Below are 23,911 nucleotides of genomic sequence, written 5' to 3'. Positions count from 1 at the left end.
ACTCTGATTTATTAAAGGGAGTTTGACAAATCTGTTCGAGATTTTTGAGGATGTAACTCATAAGATGTATAAGGAGAACCAGCGGATGTAGTGTACTTAAACTTTCAAAAGTCATTCAATAACATTCCACACAAGAGCCAAGTCTCTGTTCCCTGCAGCAGGATGGGAGAATCCCAGCTGCGAGAGAGATTGGAGAATTCAGCCCGATGTGTTTCCTCTCCAATAAGATGTTATTCCTCTCTTTATTTCTTTTTATGCTTTGCAAGTAATTTAACTCAAGCTAGGTTGACTTTCTGCTGACCTGATCTACATTTCCTATCAAAGATTATGTGAATTGCCTAATAGACTATACACTCCAAATAGATTGAACCAAATGATTTTATTTTTTCTCCTCTGGAGGTGGAACTGGCCAAGAACATTAGTGCAAAATGGGCAGATTGCAAATTATTAGCCCATTTTATGCTGTGTCCTGTTTTCTTTTCCATGCAGAAATATTTGCTGATTCACAATCAGCCATTTTGTGCTAATGTCAACAATCTCACCCCCAAATTGTCCTGTTCATACAACACTTAATCTAAAGTCCAGTTGAACTTTCTGTAATTTAGAAACAGTGGAAATTAAATCTGTGATCTTGTGTTCAATGAACATTCAAAATTTGTGCTGCCCAGCCATTATTATTTTTGGATTATTGTAATTACTGAGAGACAATTAATGGACACAAATTAACAAAGTTTCTGAAAACCAGAGTACATATATATTTATTGCACTCAGATGATTAAATGATTTAACCCAGTTCCTCATGATTTTAAAGACCATTGCATTTTATTTTAAGGCACAAGGTCAATCTTTATGAACCAAAAGTCCTTAGTCTCATAATGGTCAAATTTTGAGTTATTTTACACCTTTCATCACCTATTATTATTAAAGAAATCCCAAAAGACTAAGTTTAATTTTGTAAAGCTTTATGAGAAACAGTATTCATGAAAAATTCTTCCTTTGTTGTAGATCCCAATTCAGACGATTTTGACCCTGCTTCAACAAAAAGCAAGTATGACTCAATGGATTTTGACACCTTGCTGAGGGAGGCTCAGTACAGCCTGCGTAGGTAACAGAAACCAAATGTGCTACTAGTGAAGGAAGCCACAGAATCTCGTAGGCATTCTTTCATTTACCATCAAAGAACTTGCATTAGTCATCCTGGGATCTTATCCCTCTTTACACTCTGTACAAATGAAGTTTACATGAACACAGCTGCTGCAGTGTGAGAGGAAAGTTGACGGATATTCAATTAAAAGAAATTGGAATTGAAAAGGAAGAGTACAGCTGATAAATTAGCACTGTTTTACACATGGTATAATAACAATAATCTAATTGGTGGAATATGCAGCTTGTTCAGCATTTTTTCTGACATTTGGATGTGGTGTTACATTACAGACAAGAGTTGGGATTAAATACCTGGGGTGTTTCAAATATTTTATTTACTAAATGCTGAAATGTAGTTACAAATTTACTAATGTTAAATTGAGTTATTTTTATTTTATGTAAATATAACAATGTTGTTTCGTTTGTTACAGCTATGCACTGTAAATGCAGCCTTCTTTTCAATAATTAAATCAAGAATGTAATCACAAGTTAGATGCTAGTGTACACTATTATATTTAAAAGGTTGGAGAGATGTGAAACTGAGATGGCTAAAGTTGTCTGTGTGTCTGCTGGACACATGGACCAATGCTCATTTCCCATAATGTAGCTTTACAATAAACTTGCAACTGAGCAACTTAGAAAATGAATCATGTCACCACTCCCATCAATATGTTTAATCATTAAAGGTGCTTTCATTTTTGTCCTTTACATAAAATTAGATAAGAATTAATATATCAGGAGAAAAATGTGAAGAGTTTATTCATGATTTATTTGTGATTTCAGATAAAATTGTCAGGTGTGTTCTGAAATTACAGCCCATTATAAGTTAGTTCATGGTAGCATTATCGCACAAATTTCATTTATTCAGAGGAAAAGTAAAGCCAATTGAAGCATGGATAAGTAAATTACAAATCAGTTTATCTTCATGATTTGTTGAGAAGAGAAACCGACAAGATTCCTGTGAATAGTACTAACGCCATCCCACTCCCCATACCAACATATCACAGCTACACTCTTCACCTAAGCTCATTTAGCTTTGAGCAAAAGCAGGTGACATTTTGTTCATGTGACCATCGTTAATTTGTATTGAGAGATTTGAATGTTTGTCATTGGAAAATTGTCTTCACATGTTTGCTAAACTGAGTTCTCAACTTTGTAAGTATATACTAATAGCAATATAAAAGTTTTTGACTTAGCCATTCATTACCTGTAGTACCTCTAGTGTTTTATCTCTGTTCAGACTATTATTAGATAAAGTTTTCAGGTCTTTTAATTCATTGTATCACATGATGCCAAACTGAGGTTTACATTTTCTTCCCTGGATTTTGAATATTCTCCTCTTTATTGTAATAGCAAGATTGTAAAAATAAATACAAAAAATAGCAATAAATGTTTATTTTTAAAAATCTAATTTTAGCATATCATGTTGTGAGGTGAAGGACCAGGCACATTACCCAGCTTCTTTAGGTGCTTATTGTGTGTTAAATTTCTGACCTATTGCTACTACAGTATTTCATAGTTTTGTGTGTAGCAATGGCTAACCTGAACAAATTAAGTGAAACTGTGTGTTTGTAACTAATGTTAGTTCTCGGCTATCCTTTATAACTTGGGTAATGATGTTTTTGTCCTGTCTGGCAAACGTGATGAGGATTTTAATGATTGTAATATAAAATTTGCTCTGTACAATAACTGGAATAGCAATGTAATATATCAGTTAATTATTCTTAATTTTAATTAAAGTAAATTCTGAGGACACTGTGCTTTTAGGTTTGTGGGTGATGATATAATAGTTGATGGGACTGTACTGACCAGGAAATGTGAGAAGGAACATCCATGTGAGCTTCCTTTGTCTGACACTTCTACCTGTAATGTGTGGTTGAACCATTGTATAGAATTACTGTGTTTTTTTTAAATGTGCAGTTCTCATCAACCTCACTGGACTAATAAAGGGAAACAATGTTTCAAACTGCCCATGTGTGGAATCATCGTACAAATCAAAACAAGCTCAGTTTGCTTGTCAGATTTGGGTTAGTTGCGAGCACTCTTGTCTCCGAATCAGATATGGGTTCAAGTCCCACTCCATGTACTTGAGTATAAAAATCTGGCTGACGCTCCAGTGCAGCATTGAGGGAATAGTGCACCGTTGGAGGTGTTTTATTTTAGACATGTTAAAGCAAACCTTTGCCTGTTCTCTAAGATTGCAATCTCACAGCACTATTTCAAAAAGGAGTAGGTAATTTATCCCATGGTCTTGGCCAATGTTTATCTCTCAATGAGCTTCACAAAAACATACTGACTAGTCATTATTGCATTGCTGTTTGTGAGAGCTTCCTGTGTGCAAATTAACTGCAGCATTTCCTATAATATGACAGCAACTACACTTCAGAAGTATTTAATTGGCTTGAAAGTTTTGGAACATCCTGAGATCATAAAAGGTGCTATATAAATGCAAGTCTTTTTTTCTTTCCTCTGCTTTATGAACTTAATTTTTTTAAAATTAGATCCAAATGAATAAGGAAATTAAGAATTAATTTCGTGTCATGTTTTAAACTTTTTTTTGAAGACGGATAGGGAATGGAATGCCTTCCACTTTGGTTAACCAGTGTAACTCTCATGTGAATGCTGTCAGGTCAGATAAAGCACAGGTAGGTTCTCCCCCCCGCCCCCCCCCCCCCCCACCCCGCCCCAAATTCGGAACAGAAGTCCTACTGCACTAGCATGGCAGTATTTCTGTTTCCCATACTAGTCTTTCTGAGCATAGTTGCCAACTTAGTGCCAGTTCAAACTCATTTTTTGGGTGAGATTTTCTTGGAAATTATCAAAGGCCAATTCTTGGTAAGCAAGGGGTTGATAGGTCATTGGGAGTAGGCAAGATGCAGATTTGAGGTTAATAACAGATCAGCCATGATCTTATATAGTGGGGAGGCTTGAGGGGCTGAATGGCCTATTCCTGTTCCTTGCTTGTATGTTCGTATGTACATTGTCTCAGTGGAGAAGGCCAGAAAATATTTGAGCAGTTGAGTGAAGATATGTCCACCTACGATAGGGCGATAAGTGTTCTCAAAAAAATACTTCAGGTGATCAAGCAATATGCATTCAGCCAGAGATGCCAGGGAATGGTGAGTCCATTAATATGCGGCAGCATTGTGGCAATTGGCGTATATGTGTAAATTCGGTACACTAACCAATGAATAAATTAATGACTAATTAATTGAAAATAATTCAATTCCACAAATTATGAAATGTTACCTCTTGGAGGATGATTTCATTAAAAGGGGGTAAAGATTAAGTGCTCAATAGTTTAATTGACCTGTGTTTGATTAAAGTTTATTTATTAGTGTCACAAGTAGGCTTACATTAACATTGAAGTTACTGCGAAAATCCCTTAGTTGCTACACTCTGGCACCTGTTTGGGTACACTGAGGGAGAATTTAGCATTATGTTAGCCTGTTGACTGATCTATTTCACTGTGCTTGACTGATTAAGGCCTCTAAGGGAAAAATAAACAAATGCTTTCAGAGAAGAGACCTGAGAAGCCAGAGCTATGAACATTTGTGTAGAAAACCTGTGATTGTTGAGACACTTTAAAACACTATAAATAAACCTGTTGTACACTTAGAACCAGTGTCAACTCTGCATCGCTCTGAGGTAAATCAGGTATATAAAATATAAAACAAACTAGTGAATACACAAATAACATGTCCCACATAACCAGTTGCTATTCTCTCAGATTTGCTTGTTCGGTGATTTGATTGGTCATTAACATTTAACAGGATTGCTAAATATTTATACAATAACATATATTCATCAATGTTTTAGCAGACTTCATGCTGAAACCACAACCTAAACTTCCACTATTGTACTTCATGAATCATGTTGATGGGGTAACACATCAGAGTTAACTTTTCACATTGAAACAATGACCATCACAACTGAATGCTGATTGCCCTACCTCTGCTCCACATATGTAACTATTCAGCAACATGAACACAGATGGCGGCAGATTGCCTATAGCATCTAGAAGAGTATCATTAAAATGTGATTTTTCAATAGAATCAGTAAATATGTTTGAGTTACATTTCTGCAGTTACCAAATGCTATGCATGATTCTGCATTGATGAGGTAATTCGTGCCTAGGTCCTTTAATATGATTAACTTTGATTTATGTGTTTCATCCTCCCATGTTCCTCTTATGGTGATTAACGCACAGAATTTCAAACAAACACAAAGTTATTTCAGCCTCAGTGTAGTGAAAAATCCATTCATAGAAACAAATTATTAGGGCCCTGAAACCAAGACTTACATCTGTATGTTTAAGATGAAGAGATAGAGATAATAGAACATATGCAGGCATTGCCTATAGTCTGAAAATTGTGTATGGCATTTGAATCTGTGATATAGAGACAACTAAATTAAAACAATCCCTTAAGAGAAAACAATTAAGATATAAATGAATGTTATGAACTTCAAGAAATGTCATTTATATGAACTAGGTTTAGGCAAGATTTTTTTTCTTTTTTGCATTTTCTTATCACACTGCCATAAGACGGAGGACTGCACCACCTGCTATACTGTTCTCAGAAACATGTGGTTGTAAAAAAACAATATTTTATTCAAATAAAAGTTGTGATTTCATTTCATTAACATCTGCTGGTATTTTTAAATTGACTTACATTGTTCTCCCTTTTCCCATGAGGTGACGGGTAAGATTTTATTTACATTTACATTGGAGCATGATGCCACTTGTGATAAGTGTCAGGTGCATTCCATTTACACTCTTACTATCAAGGAGACACTCTGACTCTACCCAACAGGCTAATTGCACTTAAGTTATAGATTTACATTCAGCGAATCCAGAATTCCATTGCTGTTCACAAAAAACTTCTTATTTTGTGTTGAATAAATAAAATGTCAGAGCACTAAGTTCAAAGAAGTGATTACTGATGTTTTTTATTGCCCTAGTTTAATAGTTGGCAGCACTCATGCCGCTGAGTCAGAGAAATGTAGCTCCAGGTGTCATAATAGACAGGGGCCTGGATTTTGCACTCCTGTTTGCGTCAGGTGGGTTTGGCGATGGCAAAGGAAAATATTTTGCGAGAAGTGCAAAACAGCATTTTTACACTGGCGTGAAAACTTGCCACAATCACTCCCTCCCCCATCAGTGGTGGGCTGTGTTCCCGCCATTCAGGCCCAAATGCTAAAATCAAACTCACCTGTCAAATAATCCACCCACGGCGGTGTGATGTCAGAATAGCGCAAATCACAACTGGCTTCAAAAGCTGTGCACCTGATGAGCAGACCTCCAAAGGGACCTCGGAGATGAGTGCTGCTCCGCGTATTCAGGGGAAGCGGGATATTGGGGCTTTACTCGGGGTTCACGAGACTTGACCGGGGGTATGAGAGCTTGTTTCAAAGGGGTACTGGGGTTTGACTCGAAGGGAGACTGGAGTAAAACTGGACGGGTACTGGTGTAAGACTAGAACTGGGGTAAGACTGGAAGGGTACTCCAGGATACCTGGGTGTTGGCTCCAGGGTACCTGGGGCCTAGTTGGGCCTCACAGAGAGAAGGGAAGCTTGGGACAGTGCAGTGGGTGGGGGGAGGAGAGGGGGAGGTGGAAAGTCATCATGGACCAATGGTTCACTGAAATCTGGGGTGGGGACATCAGGAGGCAGCCTGTAGAGTAGGACGAGGATAATTGAAAAACTTGTAAGTTACCAATATGCTGTTGAAGCTGAGACCACTCAGTTGCAACTCAATTGACATGCCTGGAGTCAAATAAGGCACGGTATTATGCCCACTCAAGCATCGCTTATGTTTGTGAGTGCAACTGATTGCTGCTCAGCATTTAACCCTTGACGCATTAACTTTCAAAGTTGATGACTGCCATGGTGTGCCTGTACCATTGGCTAACTGGGCAAGCAACTATATTCACTTAGAGAGTTGGCAATCACACACTGCCTGAGGAGAATGCTCCTCATCCTTGCCAGTGTGCTAAGGTGCGAATTGGCAAGTCCCCCCCACCCCTCCCCCCCCCCCCCCCCCCAACCTCCCCATGCACCAGGTTGGGCACATGACTTTGGGGTAATGCTTTGGACAATGCCTGCACCTGAAATTAGAGCTCAGGATGCAGTAGAGTGGCCAAAGCTATGGCCATTTGGTCATGTGGTGTTTGAGGCTGGTGTGCAGTGTTGCCGAAGCAGAATGCAAACTAAGGACTGGGCATCAATATTGTTGCGAAGACATGAGTCAGTGGATTTTGAGAGGTAGCTACAGGTGATGAATTGCCAAAGAGCAGTCCTTCGGAGATAAATGCTAATTGGCAAGTCTCTCTTTTTGACACTTACGTGTGGAGAACATACGGAACTGGTGTTCCCCCGTCATTCTTTTTACTCATAGGCAGTAGAGAAGAGGTGACTGGCTCATCAAAGGCATGAGTAGAACCATGAAAAAGGGTTGGCATGGCCTGTTCTGCATGCAGAGGATGAACCCCAGAGAGCCGTCTCTCAGAGGCACCTCACTAGATCAAGGGTCTATAGATGAGGCCTAACATACCTGCAGATGTTGAGAACTAGTGTCACCAAGGACTTCATGTCCAGGAAACTGGTTGGTCACATCTGCCACTTTCTGCACGATTCAGGGCCATGGGGGCCTGGAAGGCATCCGCCTCTAGTGTTACTCAAAGTTACTGCGGTGCTCAATATTTATGTCAGTGGCTCCTTACAGAGCTCCACAGGTGACCTCTGTGGGATTTCGCAAGCCTCTACACACAAGTGCATCCAGGAGGCGAGGGTACCCAACTTTGTCCATTTCAACTGGGATCAGGCAAGCCAGGATGAATGATGGGCTTTGCACAAATCTCTGGTTTTCCATAGGTGAAGCGTGCCATCAACTGCACTCAAGCTTCCACTTGCTGAATGTTCAGCTGGTCTGCAACCACAACAAACACATCCTGCAGGTGTGTGCTTGATTCCCAGGGAGTGTGCATGACTCCTACATTCTGAACCACTCTCAGATCCCTGATATCTTTCAGGATCCACAGAAGCTGCATGGTTGGCTCCTCGGAGACAAGGGCTGCCCACTGAAAAGGTGGCTGTTGACCCCTATGAGGAAGCCACAGAGTGCTGCTGAAACAAGGTACAATGAGGCTCATGCTACAACTTTCAATTTGGTGGATCAGACCATAGGGATGCTGAAGATGAGGTTCCCCTGCCTGGAATGGTCTAATGGAACCATGCAATACAGTCCGCAGAGGGTGTCATGCAATGTGGTCGTCTGCTGTGCTCTGCACCACCGGGTGCTGCAACGAGGGGGAGGAACTGCCTGAGGAGGAGATAGAGAATGGCATGTTTCCTCCGATGGATGTTGAAGGGAGAGGATGCTGGCCATGAAGCAATAGCAATGTCCAGACGAGGCAGATGAGTTTTTTTAAAAATTCATTTGTGTGAAATGGGTGTCGCTGGCTGGCCAGCATTTATTGCCCATCCCTAGTTGCCCGAGGGTAGTTGAGAGTCAACCACATTGCTGTGGATCTGGAGTCACATGTAGGCCAGACCAGGTAAGAACAGCAGATTTCCTTACCTAAAGGACATAAGTGAACCAAATGGGTTTTTCCGACAATTAACAACGGTTTCATGGTCATCAGTAAATTCTTAGTCCCAGATATTTTTTGTTGAATTCAAATTCACCCAGCTGCCAAGGCAGGATTTGAACCCGGGTCCCCAGAACATTAGCTGAGTTTCTGGATGAATAATCTAGTGATAATACCACTAGGCCATCGCCTCACTGGATGTCCTTATCACTCTCCATGAATCTAGCAGCCCATGTTTAACCTGATGCCATCAGACTTCAGGGAGTCCAGAGACAATGTTGAGGACTCCCAGGACAACTTCCTCCTGACCACTGTTCCACCACCTCTGCTGCGTCTGACCTGTTGGTGGGACAGGAAATTTCCAGAGATTGTGTTGGTGGTGTCTGGGACATTATCTGTCAGGTATGATTCTGTGAGTATGACTATGTCAGCCGATTGCTTGACTAATCTCCTAATTTTGGCACAATCCCCCAGACTTTGCAAGGTTGACAGGGCCGGTAGGCTGTTGTTATTTCTGGTGTCTAGTTCGATGCTGGTGCTCCATCTAGTTTGATTCCTTTTTGATTTTATAACAGTTTAGTACAACTGAGTGGTTTGCATTTCAGATGTCATTTAAGAGTTAACCATATAAGTCACACGTGTGTCAGACCAGCTAAGGACGGCAGATTTTCTTCACTGAAGGGCAATAGTGAACTAGATGGGTTTTTTATGATAACTGACAAGATTTCTTCATGGGGGTTTCAATTGCAGTGAGACCATGGAGAGGGAGGAGACATCCTTACCTTCTAACCACAGTATTTAGAGCCAGAGCAATGTCACCTCAGTCTCAGAGAAGTCTGCAGTTACAGGCCTGTGTCATCTCCTGAAACAACACCTACAGATAATTGCCATAGCTGGCACTGCATTGTCTGTTGCAGTCAAAGTGACATTAATTACTTTTTTAGTTAGTGTTTAAAATATGGGAATATTTAACCATAATCATATATGTATAAAATAATGACAAGTAGTAATAGCAATGGTGCAGGGGTGATTTCAGCAATTGCAGCCAGTCGACAGTACATACTCACATTAAGCAGGTGACTGGTGTTATGTTTGCAAAAGCAAACAGACTCTCACTTTCCCCTGAGTAACCAAAAAACAGCAGGATTTTAGCTCTGGGACACATTGCAATGCTGTGCCACGATGTCATTGAATGCAGAAAGTCACCGGAAAGGTTCCTGGTAATGAACATTGCTGCCTTCATAAACAGTAAAGCATTCCACTCCACTAATGTACAGTTGGTTTGTGATCACCAGCAGTGCATAATGCATGTCATTCTGTACCTACTTTTTTGGAAGCTGCTGTGATATTTTTATATTCTGCCAATCCTCCATGCTCCAACTCTTTGATCTTGCATAGCAAGAGGAAGGCTGGTTGGCTGGAAACATGGTTACTGCCTGTTGCGAAGTTGGGTAGAGTAATTATAGATTGGTGTTTGTAAAATTGTAAAATGTTAGGGAGAAAGCATTGCATGGTCCCTTTAAAAAGTGGTGCTTTTTCTGTGCTTAGAGAGTTAAAAAAAAATGCAAGTTCATAGAGAGCCCCAAACTGAAACATTTGTATCAAAAGGCCAAGCAGCAGTTTTTAACCAAGATCTTTCAGAATGTTTTGAATTTAATTTTGTAATTTTCTATGGTTCTATGCTACAATTATATTCCTGGTTGAACTGAAACCCTCATCAAGTAGACCATTGGAGTCTTCAAGCGAGAATTCTGATTTGTGAACAGATCAGGTAGTCTCCTGCAAGACCGTCCATGAATCCTGTTTCATTTGACTATGATATGCTGCTACATGTTGCACAACCTTCCTCTGCAACAGGGAACCACAATTAGGTGAGTAACCTTCAGCAGAATGAAGAAGTTGACAGCGGATTATGAGGAAACAGCAAGACATCAACATCAGGCTGCAGCCCTTTTGCAATGAACAACTCATCAATCCCATCTCTGCATTAACAGTTATGACCAATCTCTCCTAGATCCTTGACCCTTCACTTTTACTCAAAGGTCAAGATTAATATGCAAGTCACTTAGTAATGGTGGCATGATGGCACAGTGATTAGCACTGCTGCATCACAGCACCAGGGACCTTCCGGCCTTGGGTGACTGTGGAGTTTGCATGTTCTCCCTGTGTATGCATGGGCTTCCTCCGGGTGCTCCAGTTTCCCCTCTCAGTCCAAACATGTGCGGATTAGATTGATTGCCCATGCTAAATTGCCCCTTGGTGTCAGGGGGATTAGCAGGGTAAATATGTGGGGTTACAGGGAGAGGGTTGGGTGGGATTGTTGTCAGTGCAGGCTTGATGGGCCAAGTGGCGGCCTCCTGAACTGTAGGGATTCTCTGAGTTTGTGAAAACTAAAGAACATTCTGACACAAGGATTTCTGCAAAAGTTTAATCATTTTACTCGCTTACACAAATGCTAGCCAGGTGTGAAAAGGTAGCCTGTAGTACCTTTCTTAGGTGACCTTTTACCTACTCCAAGCGAGGTACTCCCATAGTAGCTTCAGCATGTGATGATAGGATTTTCTAGCTGGGCAAGTAAGTTGGATGAGGCAGGGAGGGGGCGGGGGTGGTGTGGGGGGGAGCTCAGACTAGCAGTGGTATTACTGTAGAGCCAAGATGAGTATTCCCAGTCCTCTTGAATCCATATTACACTCAGTGAAAATCAAAAACATACCAATTTTTTGTTGGCCTTCAGCTACTCCTTCAAGAACCATTGATTAGACTCTTGTAGCCCCAGGAAAACTGGAGCCTTAATACTGGTGTTAGGATGTTGATTAGCATAGTTAAGTCTTTACTTTTTATAAATTCATGAACATAGCAAATGCATATCTGTTATACTGGCTATTTTTTATTCATCCACATTATGTAAATAAAACCAATTTCTAGTTCAAATCCTGTGCCTCAGTTTGGTAAGAATATTTATTTAGTCTGCTGCCAATCAAGAAAGGAGATTCACATGGCAGTAAATAACACATTTCAATCATCAGTGCACAGCATAAGAATCCCGAGAATAATATTATCATTTACCTGGATAGTGAGCAGAAAATTATAAACTCTAGATCCTGGATAATGTATGGCCAACTAGCAGGAGCAGCTGGTGATGCTGAACCTGAGGGAATATCCAGCGTAAAACATAAAAAAATGAAAAGGGATTTAAAAACATTTAAAAATGGAAACAAAAGCATGCTTTTGTGAAATAAATACATTTTCAGATGTTTATTCCCTTCAAATTTTATTCTGAAGAGTAGAAATTTCAGTTATAGAGTCATAGAGGTTTACAGCATGGAAATAGGCCCTTTGGCCCAACTTGTCCATGCCGTCCTTTTTTTGTAACCACTAAGCTAGTCCCAATTGCCCGCATTTGGCCCATATCGCTCTATATCCATCATACCATGTAACTGTCTAAATGCTTTATAAAGACAAAATTGTACCCGCCTCTACTGCTACCTCTGGCACTCACCACTAGAAAAATATTCAGAAAAATATGGTATGTGGAAATATCTTCTAATTACTATTTACAAACATACAAAATAAGAGCAGAAGTAAGCCATTCGGCCCCTTGAGCCTGCTTTCCCATGGAATAAAATCATGGTTCATCTGTTTGTGATTGGTTATGCAACCCAAATTAGCCTGATGTTGAATTAACTGTGCTGAGCTGTCCCGAGTAGGTTGGAGTAGCTGGTCTCCTGGGCTATCCATCTTTATTTTGCTGGAAAAGGCAAAAAAAATCAGCAAAGCATCTGAAACTAATCTCATTTCTGCATTTTGGATCTGTCATTTTGAAAATTTCCATTCAATTAAATAACATGGGAATTAAAGTGCTACTCCCACAGATGGCATTGAAGATTGGTCATGTAATAAAGACGTCCTCAATGCTGGTGAAACTGGCTTTTTTTCGAAACAAACTATACACCCAAGCAAAGAGCTAGCTTTCATCAACAAAAAAATGCCCAGGTAGTGACAAAGCTAATCAGCATATTACCATCATGGTTTGCACCAGCATGACTGGACACAAAAGGTGCTGGTGGCTGTGAATTCCAAAATCCTGAAGTGCTTTTGTGGTGTTGTTATCTGCAGACACAACAAAAATGCATGAATAACTGAGGCTCTTTCTTGAGGTGTGGCTGTGCCCCTTTGACATTGCAAGGCAGAAAAGTCACCTTGATACTTTGGACTGTGCTGTTCATGTAATATGTGACTGTGTGTGTGTGTCTGTGACTGAATTGGAGTTAATGGTCAGGATTCTCCCCAAAAAAACTAAAGGCCCAACAGGTGGGAAAAAAGGAGATCTTCCCACCCGTTTTTTGGGTGCACATAGTGGAACGAATCTCTGGCACTGTGTGCTCCACAGAGTGCCTCAGGGAGAATCACACTGGTAAGGTGGGGCATGGCCTCATTTCACTGGAGAGGCCAGAATGAGTGCGCTGAGTGGGCCAGTGCACATGCACCGATCTGTCAGTGGAGAGATCGGCGCATGCGTGCTGGCCCTCCCCACATCCCGGCCTCCCGATTGTTTTGCAACCCCCGCCTTCTCCCCCCACCCAGGATTGCTGGTCGACCCAACCACCCTCCAACCGGGCCAGCCCCAATTGCCAGTCTCTATGACCAGCCCTGATAGCTCCCCCCTCCCCAGGGCCTGCCCCAAAGACCCCCCATGGCCAGCCCAGATTACCCCCCTCCCTCCCCCACCAATCCCATTGCAGAGTGTGCAGCGGGTCCCTCCCATCACTACCAATCGGCAACACACCCCAGTAGCTCCCCAGTAGGCCCTGCCCCTTGGCACTGCCCGGTGCCCAATGGGCAGTACCAGGGTGCCCAGTGGGCAGTGCCCAAGGGGCATCCCCCTCCCATCCATTGATTCTGTCTACACTTCCCGCTGCCTCGGCAAAGCAGCCAGCATAATTAAATACCCCACGAACCCTGGACATTCTCTCTTCCACCTTCTTCCATGGGGAAAAAGATACAAAAGTCTGAGGTCACGTACCAACCGACTCAAGAACAGCTTCTTCCCTGCTGCTGTCAGACTTTTGAATAGACTTGCCTTGCCTTAAGTTGATCTTTCTCTGCACGCTAGCTATGACTGTAACACTACATTCTGCACTCTCTTGTTTCCTTCTCTACGAACAGTATGCTTTGTCTGTACAGCGCGCAAAAAACAATACTTTTCACTGTATGTTAATACTTGTGACAATAAATCAACTCAAATTAAGACATTCCCCCGATCTCCTGGAGGGGTTGTGGGGGGGCCTTAATGGCCTCTGTCCCCACCAGCGGTGTGAGTATGCCTGCTCCCATGGTGGGGAACAGTTGTAAACCCCACGGTTTGGGAACCACTCCTGTCCCAGGGTAAACAATAGTGGGCCCGGAGACTACCATCCCGGGCTCACTAATCATATGGAAATGATAGCATGGGACTAATAACGTGGCAAAACATAGCCTGGGAGACTCGCAATTGGCCAGATGTCAGTCCTGCTACAGGCCAGCTGATGTCTTTCAGCCCGCTGCGCGACTCAAACAGCGCAGCGGGTTGTGAGAATCCCGACCAATATTCTTACTGTAATTGTCTATGATCCAACTCATAGAACCACAGAATGGTTACAGTGCAGAAGGAGGCCATAAAGACCACTGTATCCAGGCCAGCTCTCTGCAAGATCAACTAATCTACTTTCCGTGCCCTTTACCCAGGTCCTGCCATTTCTTAATGAAAGCACAATAATGCGGATGCTGGAAATCTGAAACAAAAGTATAAAATGCTGGCTAAACTCAGCAGGTCTGGCCGCATCAGCTAAGAGAGAAACACAGTGTGGTGAACCATAGTTGGTTACCACTATGAATACTGAACCATAGATGGTCAGCACTATGGGTATTTGTAGACATGTTACTGTTGTCACTGTTGGGGTTAGGGTTGGGCTGTTCTACCTGTTGATATTGTTCTGTGGTACACTCCAGTTGGCTCCGCCTACCTGGAGAAGTATAAAGGTCACTGCACTGCCTGGTGACCCTTTAGTCTGGGATTGTATTGTATATAGTGTGCTCCATTCTTGTTAGTAATAAAAACCTTTATTTCCCGGGTACAATCTAGCCTCCCGAGTGATTTAATCGCCCATCACACAGTTAACGTTTCAAGTCCATATGAACCATCTACAGCTGCAGAAGAGTCATATGGACTCAAAAAGGTAACTGTGTTTCTCTCTCCACGGAGAGGGACCTGCTGAGTTTACCCAGCATTTTATGCTTTTGTGGCTGAAATGTCTTCCTTGTCAGGTGCTTATCCAGTGCCATTTTGAAAGCCCTGATTGTATCTGCCTCAAACACACTCTCAGGGAGTACATTCTGATCCTAACCACACAACGCTTAAAAAGGCTTTTCTTCATGTTGCTGTTGCTTCCTTTGCCAACCAGTTTAACTAGATGTCCTATGGACCCTTCCACCAAAGGGAACTGTTTCTCTCAAACTGTCTTGACCCCTCATGATTTTGAAACTTTGGTCAAATTCCTATGAATTGATACTATTGTGATTTCCATGAAACTGAAATGTTTAGTGTGGAAAGTGACTTTTTAAAAATAATTCATTCTCAGGATCCAGAATTAATTCACATTCCTGGCATCATGGAGATGTGGTGGGACTTTTTCCTCACACCACAGCAGTCTCTGTTCTCCTTGTCTGATACAACCAACTGGCTGGCTGGAGCATTTTAAAGTTAAGTCTAGTGTAGGATTGGAGTCAGACATCAGCCAGACTAAGTAAGAACAGCATGTTTTCTTTCTTGAAGGACATTAGTAAATTAGTTGAATTTTGTTACAACCTGACAGCAACACAGTCACTTTCACTGATTTTTAAAATGACAAGTTACATTTATATAGTTCCATTAATGTATAAAGTGCTTCACAGAACTGAATTGAACTTCTCAAACTACAAAGTGGGATTTGAATTCAAATTCCATTGGGTTATTTGGCAGCCCTGGATTACTAGTCCAGCAACATAATTATTATACAAGGATATTCCACTGTATATGATGCTAGATTTCCATTTTTTCTGCATGTTGGGAAAAGATCTAATGATCCATTCAGTGAGGGACGAATCCATTGCCAACTGATTTCAGTACTATAAATTATCTCAAATCATAGAATCCCTACAGTACAGAAGAAGGCTATTCGGCCCATCAAGTCTGTACCAACCACAATCCCACCAGGCCCTACTCCTACAACCCCACACATTTACCCTATTGATCCCGCTGACACTAGGGTCGATTTAGCATAGCCAATCAACCTAACCTGCACATCTTTGGACTGTGGGAGGAAACCGGAGCACCCGGAGGAAATCCACGCAGACACAGGGAGAAAGTGCAAACTCCACACAGACAGTGACCCGAGGCCAGAATTGAATCTGGGACCCTGGCTGTGAGGCAGCAGTGGTAGAGGAGGAAGCAGTATCTCACATGGTTGGGGATCTCAAATAGATACCTGAAACCAACTTTGATTGAATCACCTTGAGTACATTAATCCTTTATAACGATTGCCAACAGATATGTATTTTGAGTGCATTGTCAGCATTGATCGGATAACCTGATGCTGGTGCTAATGTGAATCAGAATGAGGAAAAGGCACAGGTGTGCGGTAGTGCAACCCACCCCTAGGACTGCCGTGGCACTCAATTATGAACAAATGCTGAGGAAAGGACTGGCAGCCAAGCCAGATATACTGATTAAGCCTTTCTCTGCACTAAGTAGAATGGACTTAATTTCAGATGAATGTGCAAATCATAACCACAGAGCATTTTGCAAAATAACTAAATTTTGCTTTGCAAAGGTTGTACGATTCCTAAGTTCTGACCACTTGCAATTTATTGCGTGCTCTGATATTCTGATGATATTCTAATGTTCCTGTAATGATTCAGTCTGCTGTTTTATCTAAATTGTTTAATCTGCATTACGGGATAATTCTCCACTTTATATCAAGACAGGAAGATGATTCTATAGAGGCATTAAATTATGCCAACGGCTAAAAAAATCAGCACAAAAGTGTCACAGAGCTAAAACTTCACTCTATGTTTGATATATCAATATGGCTAATTTATAAAATCTTCAAAACTGGACAAATGCCTTGCAATGACTGAAACCATTGCTGACTATAACTCAAACACTTCCTCGTGTTCAGAACAGCTATCATCCCATTATCCCTGAAGACCTGCTAACAAACCTGTGCTTGCATAGATGAAATTCCAAAGAGATTTCACAAAGGCCATTTACATTTCCAAGGCCAGAACCAGCCAATGGATATCACCTGTCTGATAGGTCAAAGGACCCTAAAACCTCTTTTGAAATTATTAATGGCTGAAACATGAACCATCTCAAGAATCTAGACAAAAGTATATACATCCTTTGTCTAAACCAAAGTGGAGAAATGGGAGTCATATCACATGACCTCCCCCCCACCGCCCCCTCCCCCCACCGCCCCCTCCCCTCAACCCCCCCTCCCCCCACCCACCCCCAACCCCCCACCCCCCCCACCCACCTCCCCCCACCCACCTCCCCCCTCCCCCTCCCACCTCCCCCTCCCCCTCCCACCTCCCCCCTCCCACCTCCCCCCTCCCCCCTCCCTCCTCCCTCCTCCTCCCCCACCCCCCTCTCCCCACCCCTCCCCCCACCCCCTCTCCCCACCCCTCCCCCCTCCCCCCCCTCCCCTCCCCCCCCCCCCTCCCCTCCCCGCCTCCCCCAGCTGGGAGAACCAGTTGTCCTGCCTTGTGGAACTGTGAAGGCAGTCAGCCATCTTCCATAAAACAAACAGCAGCAGACCCAGAGCTCTGTCCAGACTTAAGTTGCTTTGCCCTCATCTACACTGTTTCCATGACAACTTCTGAACTTCTCGACCAGCACCTACAAGACTACATCATCCCTATGTGCCTATTTTATTTGAGGAAATCAATTCAAATGGAAAAGTCTTCAACCTGTTGGTCGGAACTCTACCATTTTGCCTGCAATGGAATCAGCACGGGCCAAGGTCCAACAATAGAAATCTCTGTTGGCCTTGGGCAGGAATTTCCAGTCTCGCCCAAACAAGGCCGTAAAATTCCACCCGTCCTCTCTGTGAAAGAGTACACCATTAGACTTTGAATCTGGACTCACGTGATACAATAATGCTTAGGCGGGATTTTACGGCCTCGTTCGTCCCGAAACCGCAAAATCCCGCCCGTGGTGGGCAGGTGGGGTGGTAAAATTCCAGTCCACATCTTCTCTGTGGTCTTCGATCTGTATCTTTTTCTTTTCCTCATCCTTCTTTCATTGTATGAGTGCACCGAGGGTCTACGGAGAGACACTCCCTCCTGCATTTTGAGTGTGTATAGAGTAAACTAACCCCTTTTAGTTCACCCTATCTTGAGTTCGCTGTGGGGTCACTAATAGAAATTGGATCACACCAAAATAAAGAGGAAATAAAAAACCAAAAGCACCGTTCGGTTTATGGATGGGTGGCGAGAGGAGAAATCAGGGCTGTTTAAATTAAACCCCTTCCTCTCGCAGTTATTTTGAACATGTGACCTAAGGTTTACCTAGATACCAGGACTGGTGAAGATATTCTTATGCGTATAATGAGTTGAGATTCATGTAGATGGGCAATCTAATATATAAGTGCTGAAAGCCTAGGCTAAGAAGGGCAGCAAAGGCTCAAAAATATAACAGAAGGCCTCAAACCATTTTATTTAATCCTTCTCAACCAAATATCTTGGCAACCTGTTCCAGCTGTTGACCACCCTTTGTGTAAAAATATTTCTTGCTATTCTAAACTTGAAGTTAATTGCTGGGGAATTCAGGCATATAAGCTGTGTTGACGTACTGCACTGCTAGGAAAGCTGAATACATTGCCAGGGAAATTGGATTCTGTGGACACAGACTCACAAGACTACCAGGATAATCAGACAGTACAGATGCATAATAAACGCTGCCAAGAAAGTCAGACTTTTACACCTACCTCAACATAAGGGAAATTGAATACGATGGATACATAAACCTAATGGAGTGCCAAATAAATCATAGCTGCAGTTGCAAAGATCTCTGATGCTGCCAGGAAAATCAGATTCTGAGGATAGATAAGCCCATACGACTACCAGGATAATCAGGGTAATGAGACAAAGCAAATGCACAAAGTGACTGGATTGCCAGGATATGAGACTCATTAACCCACTAGACTGCTGAGGAATTTGGATGCAATACCACACCAATTATCTACCTGACAACTTCTGCCTTTCATTTAGAAGGAATCAAAGCACAATAAAAGTGTGCAAACATTTAGAGCATTGCTAAAGTGTTCATGTATCTGGACAAATGATCAGATCTGTCAAATCCCACAACTGCATGGAAAGAAATTAATTTTCTTATAGCAGTGAATATGTCCAGTCCTGATTCAGACAAATAAGTTAACTCCAGTTTACTTCAATTGTGATTAATAAGTGTTTTCTAAACTGGTCCATAGACAGAGTTATGTGAAACTTCCCTGACAAAAAGTGAGATGTAAACTATTTTTTCCTTAGAAACTTTAAAATCATAAAGAAAGGTTCTATCCTGACTTTGGGTTCAAATACAGAAGTTAACTGACATGCCATTCTCCTATCTCCCTGAAGTCTGTACAGAAGTTTTAGCCTGGTGTTGAATGCTATGTATATTCATACACAGAGAGAAAAAAAAAACTTTAGTTAAATTTTAATTGCGTACAATGGTAATTTTTCTCCTTTAGTCAATGGGCTAATGTGAAAAAAATGTATTCTGCGATTCCCTTGACGGTTCAATTGATAATCACAACAGTTGGTCTGGTACTGAAATATACACAGTTCACAGGGCCTAATTTGATCAATGGCTATGCCATTAAATCAATCTCAGGTGAGACATTGCTTGGCCAACTAGCACGGAGAAATTAGCAAGGTTTCCTACTCTTGATTGCTGTACTCTGATGTTCATGGCTAGACATCAAATAAATGTAGATATAGGCCCATCGATGTACAGAATTCAGCTCCTGCATGGAAGGGGGGGGGGGGCGGCGGGCGGGGGGGGGGGGCAATAAAAATAGAAAATGAAACCTGCACCTTAGTATTCAATAGAGACCTTCATTTCATGAAATAAAATCAACATGGCATTTTTGTCCATGTTAAGTTTACAATTTTTGTAGCAATAAATACTATCATTAATTCTTACTCCTGACAGAACAACACAACATCAAAATCTAGCAATGGATGGTCAACAAATTTCCCTAATAAGAAACAAAACAAACTGAGATTGGAAGATTTACATTACAGTTGAGTTTCATGTTAATTCCTGTCTTTTACATTTGTAATTTTTGAATGCACTCGCATCAGATTTTCATTTGTATTTAACTTACATTTGGCAAACCTGAGAATCATGTTCTCCGAGGTAATGCAGCCACATGCCTGTGACTTTCTGCTCAAATTTACAGGTGCATGGTGTAGCAATTGAACATTGTTCTAGACATTTATGGGATCAGTGTCCAGATTCCAAGAATGTCTGAAAGAGATTTCACCCCATATTAGGGTAGGCGACTTTCAGGTCAGGCATGGCCTGTTAAAACAGCCATCAGGAGTATTGCTTATGGTAATGAGGAGCCTAATCTTGGCTTCGGGGCCACTTTGGGAAATTGGTGCTTGGCTGCTTTTCTTAGGCTTTGTGGCTAAATTTTTAAAAATTCATTCATGGGATATGGGTGTTACTGGCTAGCCAGCATTTACTGCCTATCCCTAGTTGCCCTTGAGAAGGTGATGGTGAGCTGCCTTCTTGAGTCCTGCAGTCCATGTGCTGTGGGTTGACCCAAAATGCCATGAGGAAGGAATTCCAGGATTTTGACCCAGCAACTGCGAAAGAACGGCGATATATTTCCAAGTCAGGACAGTGAGTGGCTTGGAGGGAACATGCGGGTGGTGGTGTTCCCATTTATCTGCTGCCCTTGTCCTTCTAGATGGGAGTGGTTGTGGGTTTGGAAGGTGCTGTCTAAGGATCTTTGGTGAATTGTTGCAGTGCATCTTGTAGATAGTATACGCTGCTGTGACTGAGCATCGGTGGTGGAGAGATTGAATATTTGTAGATGTGGTGCCAGTCAAGCGGGGGCTGCTTTGTCCTGGATGGTGTCAAGCTTCTTGAGTGTTGTTGGAGCTGCACCCATCCAGACAAGTGGGGAGTATTCCATCACACTCCTGACTTGTGCCTTATAGATGGTGGATAGGCTTTGGGGAGTCAGGAGGTGAGTTACTCACCACAATATTCCCAACCTCTGACCTGCTTTTGAAGCCACTGTTCTTATGTGGTGAGTCCAGTTGAGTTTCTGATCAATGGTAACCCCAAGGATGTTGACAATGGGTGATTCAGTGATGGTTACACCATTGAATGTCAAGCGGTGGTGGTTAGAGTGTCTCTTATTGGTGATGGTCAGTGCCTGGCATTTGTGTGGCACGAATGTTATTTGTCTCTTGTCAGCCCAAGCCTGGATATTGTCCAGATCTTAATAAAACTAATATTAAGAAGTACCGGGATGAGCACTTGGCATGTCATTACATTCAAGGCTAAGGACCATATGCTGGTAGATGGGATTAGGTGGGAGTTCAGGTGTTTCTCGCATGAAATTCACTCCTATAGAAGAGTGAGATACCTGTGGAAATGTGACAAGTGCTGGTAGCACTTCCACATTAATTCAATAAGGCGAGAGGCCCAGTTTTGGAGCCATCTTCCTTTTTGGGCACAAATTATAGCCACCTTTGGTTCAAAAGTGTTCATCAATTAATTTTTCCCCCTGCCATATGGGGCCTGATTTTACCATTTTGAGTCTAAGTGCCGAATCTGGGCGTCAAATAGATCCGAGCTTGGAACCCTCTTTCCAGCGCGCCCATATGCGTTTTGCCAGCTTCGGTCCGATTCGCACAGTGGGCGGGGCTTAGCACTGCTGGAACGATTGGAGCTCTGAACTGCGCATGCGCAGTTCGAAACAAAATCCGAAGCAGCGTGCCCGGGCGGGGAGAAAAAAGCAGAGAGAGTGACCCAGATCATCTGGGGGTTGTGGGGGGGAGGGGGTGTTGAGTTGGGAGGAGGAGAGGGGGCGGGGGGCGGGACCCAGATCACCCTCTGGGGGGGGGGGGGTGGGCGGGGTGGGAGGAGGAGAGGGGGCAGGATCCAGATCACCCTCTGGGGGAGCGGGGTGGGTGGGAGGAGGAGAGGGGGTGTGACGGGTCCATCTGGCTCACCAAGTCAGTTACAATACTGTGTTCAGCATCTACTGAACCATCTTGGGTACAAAGGATAATGACATTAGGGTTCTGCACGTAAGCCTTGCTTATGCTAAAAATTATATCCTTGGTGTCGGCAGCCATTCCTGGTGTTACAGTACTGATGGCACCAGGAAGATCGACCAGTACCATTCATTACCCTTTGTATGCAAGATGGTTCAGTAGATGCTGAACGCAGTATTGTAACTGACTTGGTGAGCCAGATGGACCCACAAGGCAGAAGGGCCATCTTTGTGTTGACCAAAGTGGATCTAGCTGAGGAACATACAGCTTATCTTGCTAACGGAAGGATGGTGGAAGGAGACCAGTGATCGAGGTAGGTTGGGGGTGTGCTCAGCCGAGGGGGGCCTGCCCCCCAGGGGGGTCTGATCCCGGGGGGAGGGGGGGGCGGTTCTGCCGGGGGGGGGGCCTGCCTCCCAGGGGGGTCTGATCCAGGGGGGAGGGGTGTCTGCCGGGGTGGTTAGCGGAAGGGTCCGCGAAGGATGGTCGAGGAGGTTGGTGACTTCACAAGGACAGCGAGGGCTTCGGAGGTTCCCCTGCAGAATAGAAACTGCTTCGGATTTTTATTCTGCAGGTCGCTAAAAGTGCGGATTCGGAACGGACCAGAAGACGGTAAAGTGGGATTTGGCGGTAGGGTTGGGCGCGCGGTTCATTAAGTCGATTTAAATGTATGCTAATGCATTTAAATCGTCGGGCCGGACCCGCGTCCAAATTGGGTGTCAGTAAAGCCGCGATCTGCTTGGAATCGGGTGCAGATCGTGGAATAGGCCCGACGCCCAACTTTACCGCGATTACGCGTACGAAAACGGGCGCGAAGTTTTGGTAACATCGAGCCCATGTTTGCAAATACCAAAACTTAGCTCTCAGTATTTAAAAAAAATCTGGCAAATAAACCATGTTCTATTTTTAAATACAGCTTATTTATATTCTTTGTAAAAGCATCTGGAAACAATTGTGGTTAGTTTCAGTCATGGTGATAAATAATCTGAATTGATTTTCCTCTGCACATGATCTTGAAGTAACCATCACTCACTAATTGGAAAACAGAAAATAGAAATCTGAAGAGAAAAATACTAAATGCAGCATGTGCCAATACTAATTATATTGGTTGAAGTTGATAATCCCTCCTCATTAACTCCAGTGGGTTTTTCCTGTAAGAAGCTTATTGTTTTATTTAAATTATATTTCTCTTCTTCCCACACCTGCTACAATGTTCCTGTCTCTTCCCAGTGGGGCCAACTAATGGTGGGATAAAATTCCACTGGTTCCATATTAAATGGTCATACTTTATCTCTTTCACCCAGGCAGTGACTATTGGCAGGTTATTGGTCCTGGGGGCAGACACTGCAGCTGAACCTAATTCTGCTCTCACCTGTTACCATGGATGTGCAGGATGGGTGACTAAACAGCCAGATCATGTGCAAGATGATTGGAAATGGCTGACTTTCAAACCCCTGGCCTAGGGACACTACTGCCTGCAGCACTGCACCTTCATCTGCTTTGGCTGTGATCAACTATATGAGCCCAGACTTCCTATGCGGCTTCCTAATATCGCTGTGCATCAAATTTAGATTTGAAATACAATCATACTTTAGGTAGGTTATCAATTCCTTGCTGATTTGTGTCATTAACCTGTTTCAGTTGCTCAGATATTTTTAAAATTACATTTACAGCAAATCATCAATAAGCTCAGGTATCACTTGTAAAATCTCTGTAAAGCATAGCTAAAAGTTTATGTGATTATATTTTTGTAACTTCAGTCATATAATGGCATGCAGAACTTCATTTAAATATAAATTGGCACCTTCTGGGCAACAGCTGGTTGAATTGTAGCGAAGAAATAAAATTAAATCAACTGCAAGAAA

General features: G+C 42.7%; 1 protein-coding gene across 3 annotated transcripts in view; it reads left to right on the top strand.

Annotated features, from left to right (window-relative positions):
• Positions 1-3,112, top strand: part of ppargc1a (peroxisome proliferator-activated receptor gamma, coactivator 1 alpha) — a 590,881-nt gene extending 587,769 nt beyond the window's left edge. For all 3 annotated transcript variants that reach the window (XM_078215481.1, XM_078215483.1, XM_078215482.1), the window contains exon 13: positions 1,006-3,112. In XM_078215481.1, coding sequence (XP_078071607.1) covers positions 1,006-1,109 — 104 coding nt within the window. In that variant the 3' untranslated portion in view covers positions 1,110-3,112. The remainder of the gene's footprint in view (positions 1-1,005) is intronic.
• The last annotated feature ends 20,799 nt before the right edge of the window (positions 3,113-23,911 follow it).

The sequence above is a fragment of the Mustelus asterias genome, chromosome 1 (genome assembly GCF_964213995.1).
Source record: "Mustelus asterias chromosome 1, sMusAst1.hap1.1, whole genome shotgun sequence".
Classification (NCBI taxonomy): domain Eukaryota; kingdom Metazoa; phylum Chordata; class Chondrichthyes; order Carcharhiniformes; family Triakidae; genus Mustelus; species Mustelus asterias.
The sequence above is the reverse complement of the archived record's forward strand: the minus strand, read 5'-3'. Positions and strand labels throughout refer to the sequence as shown.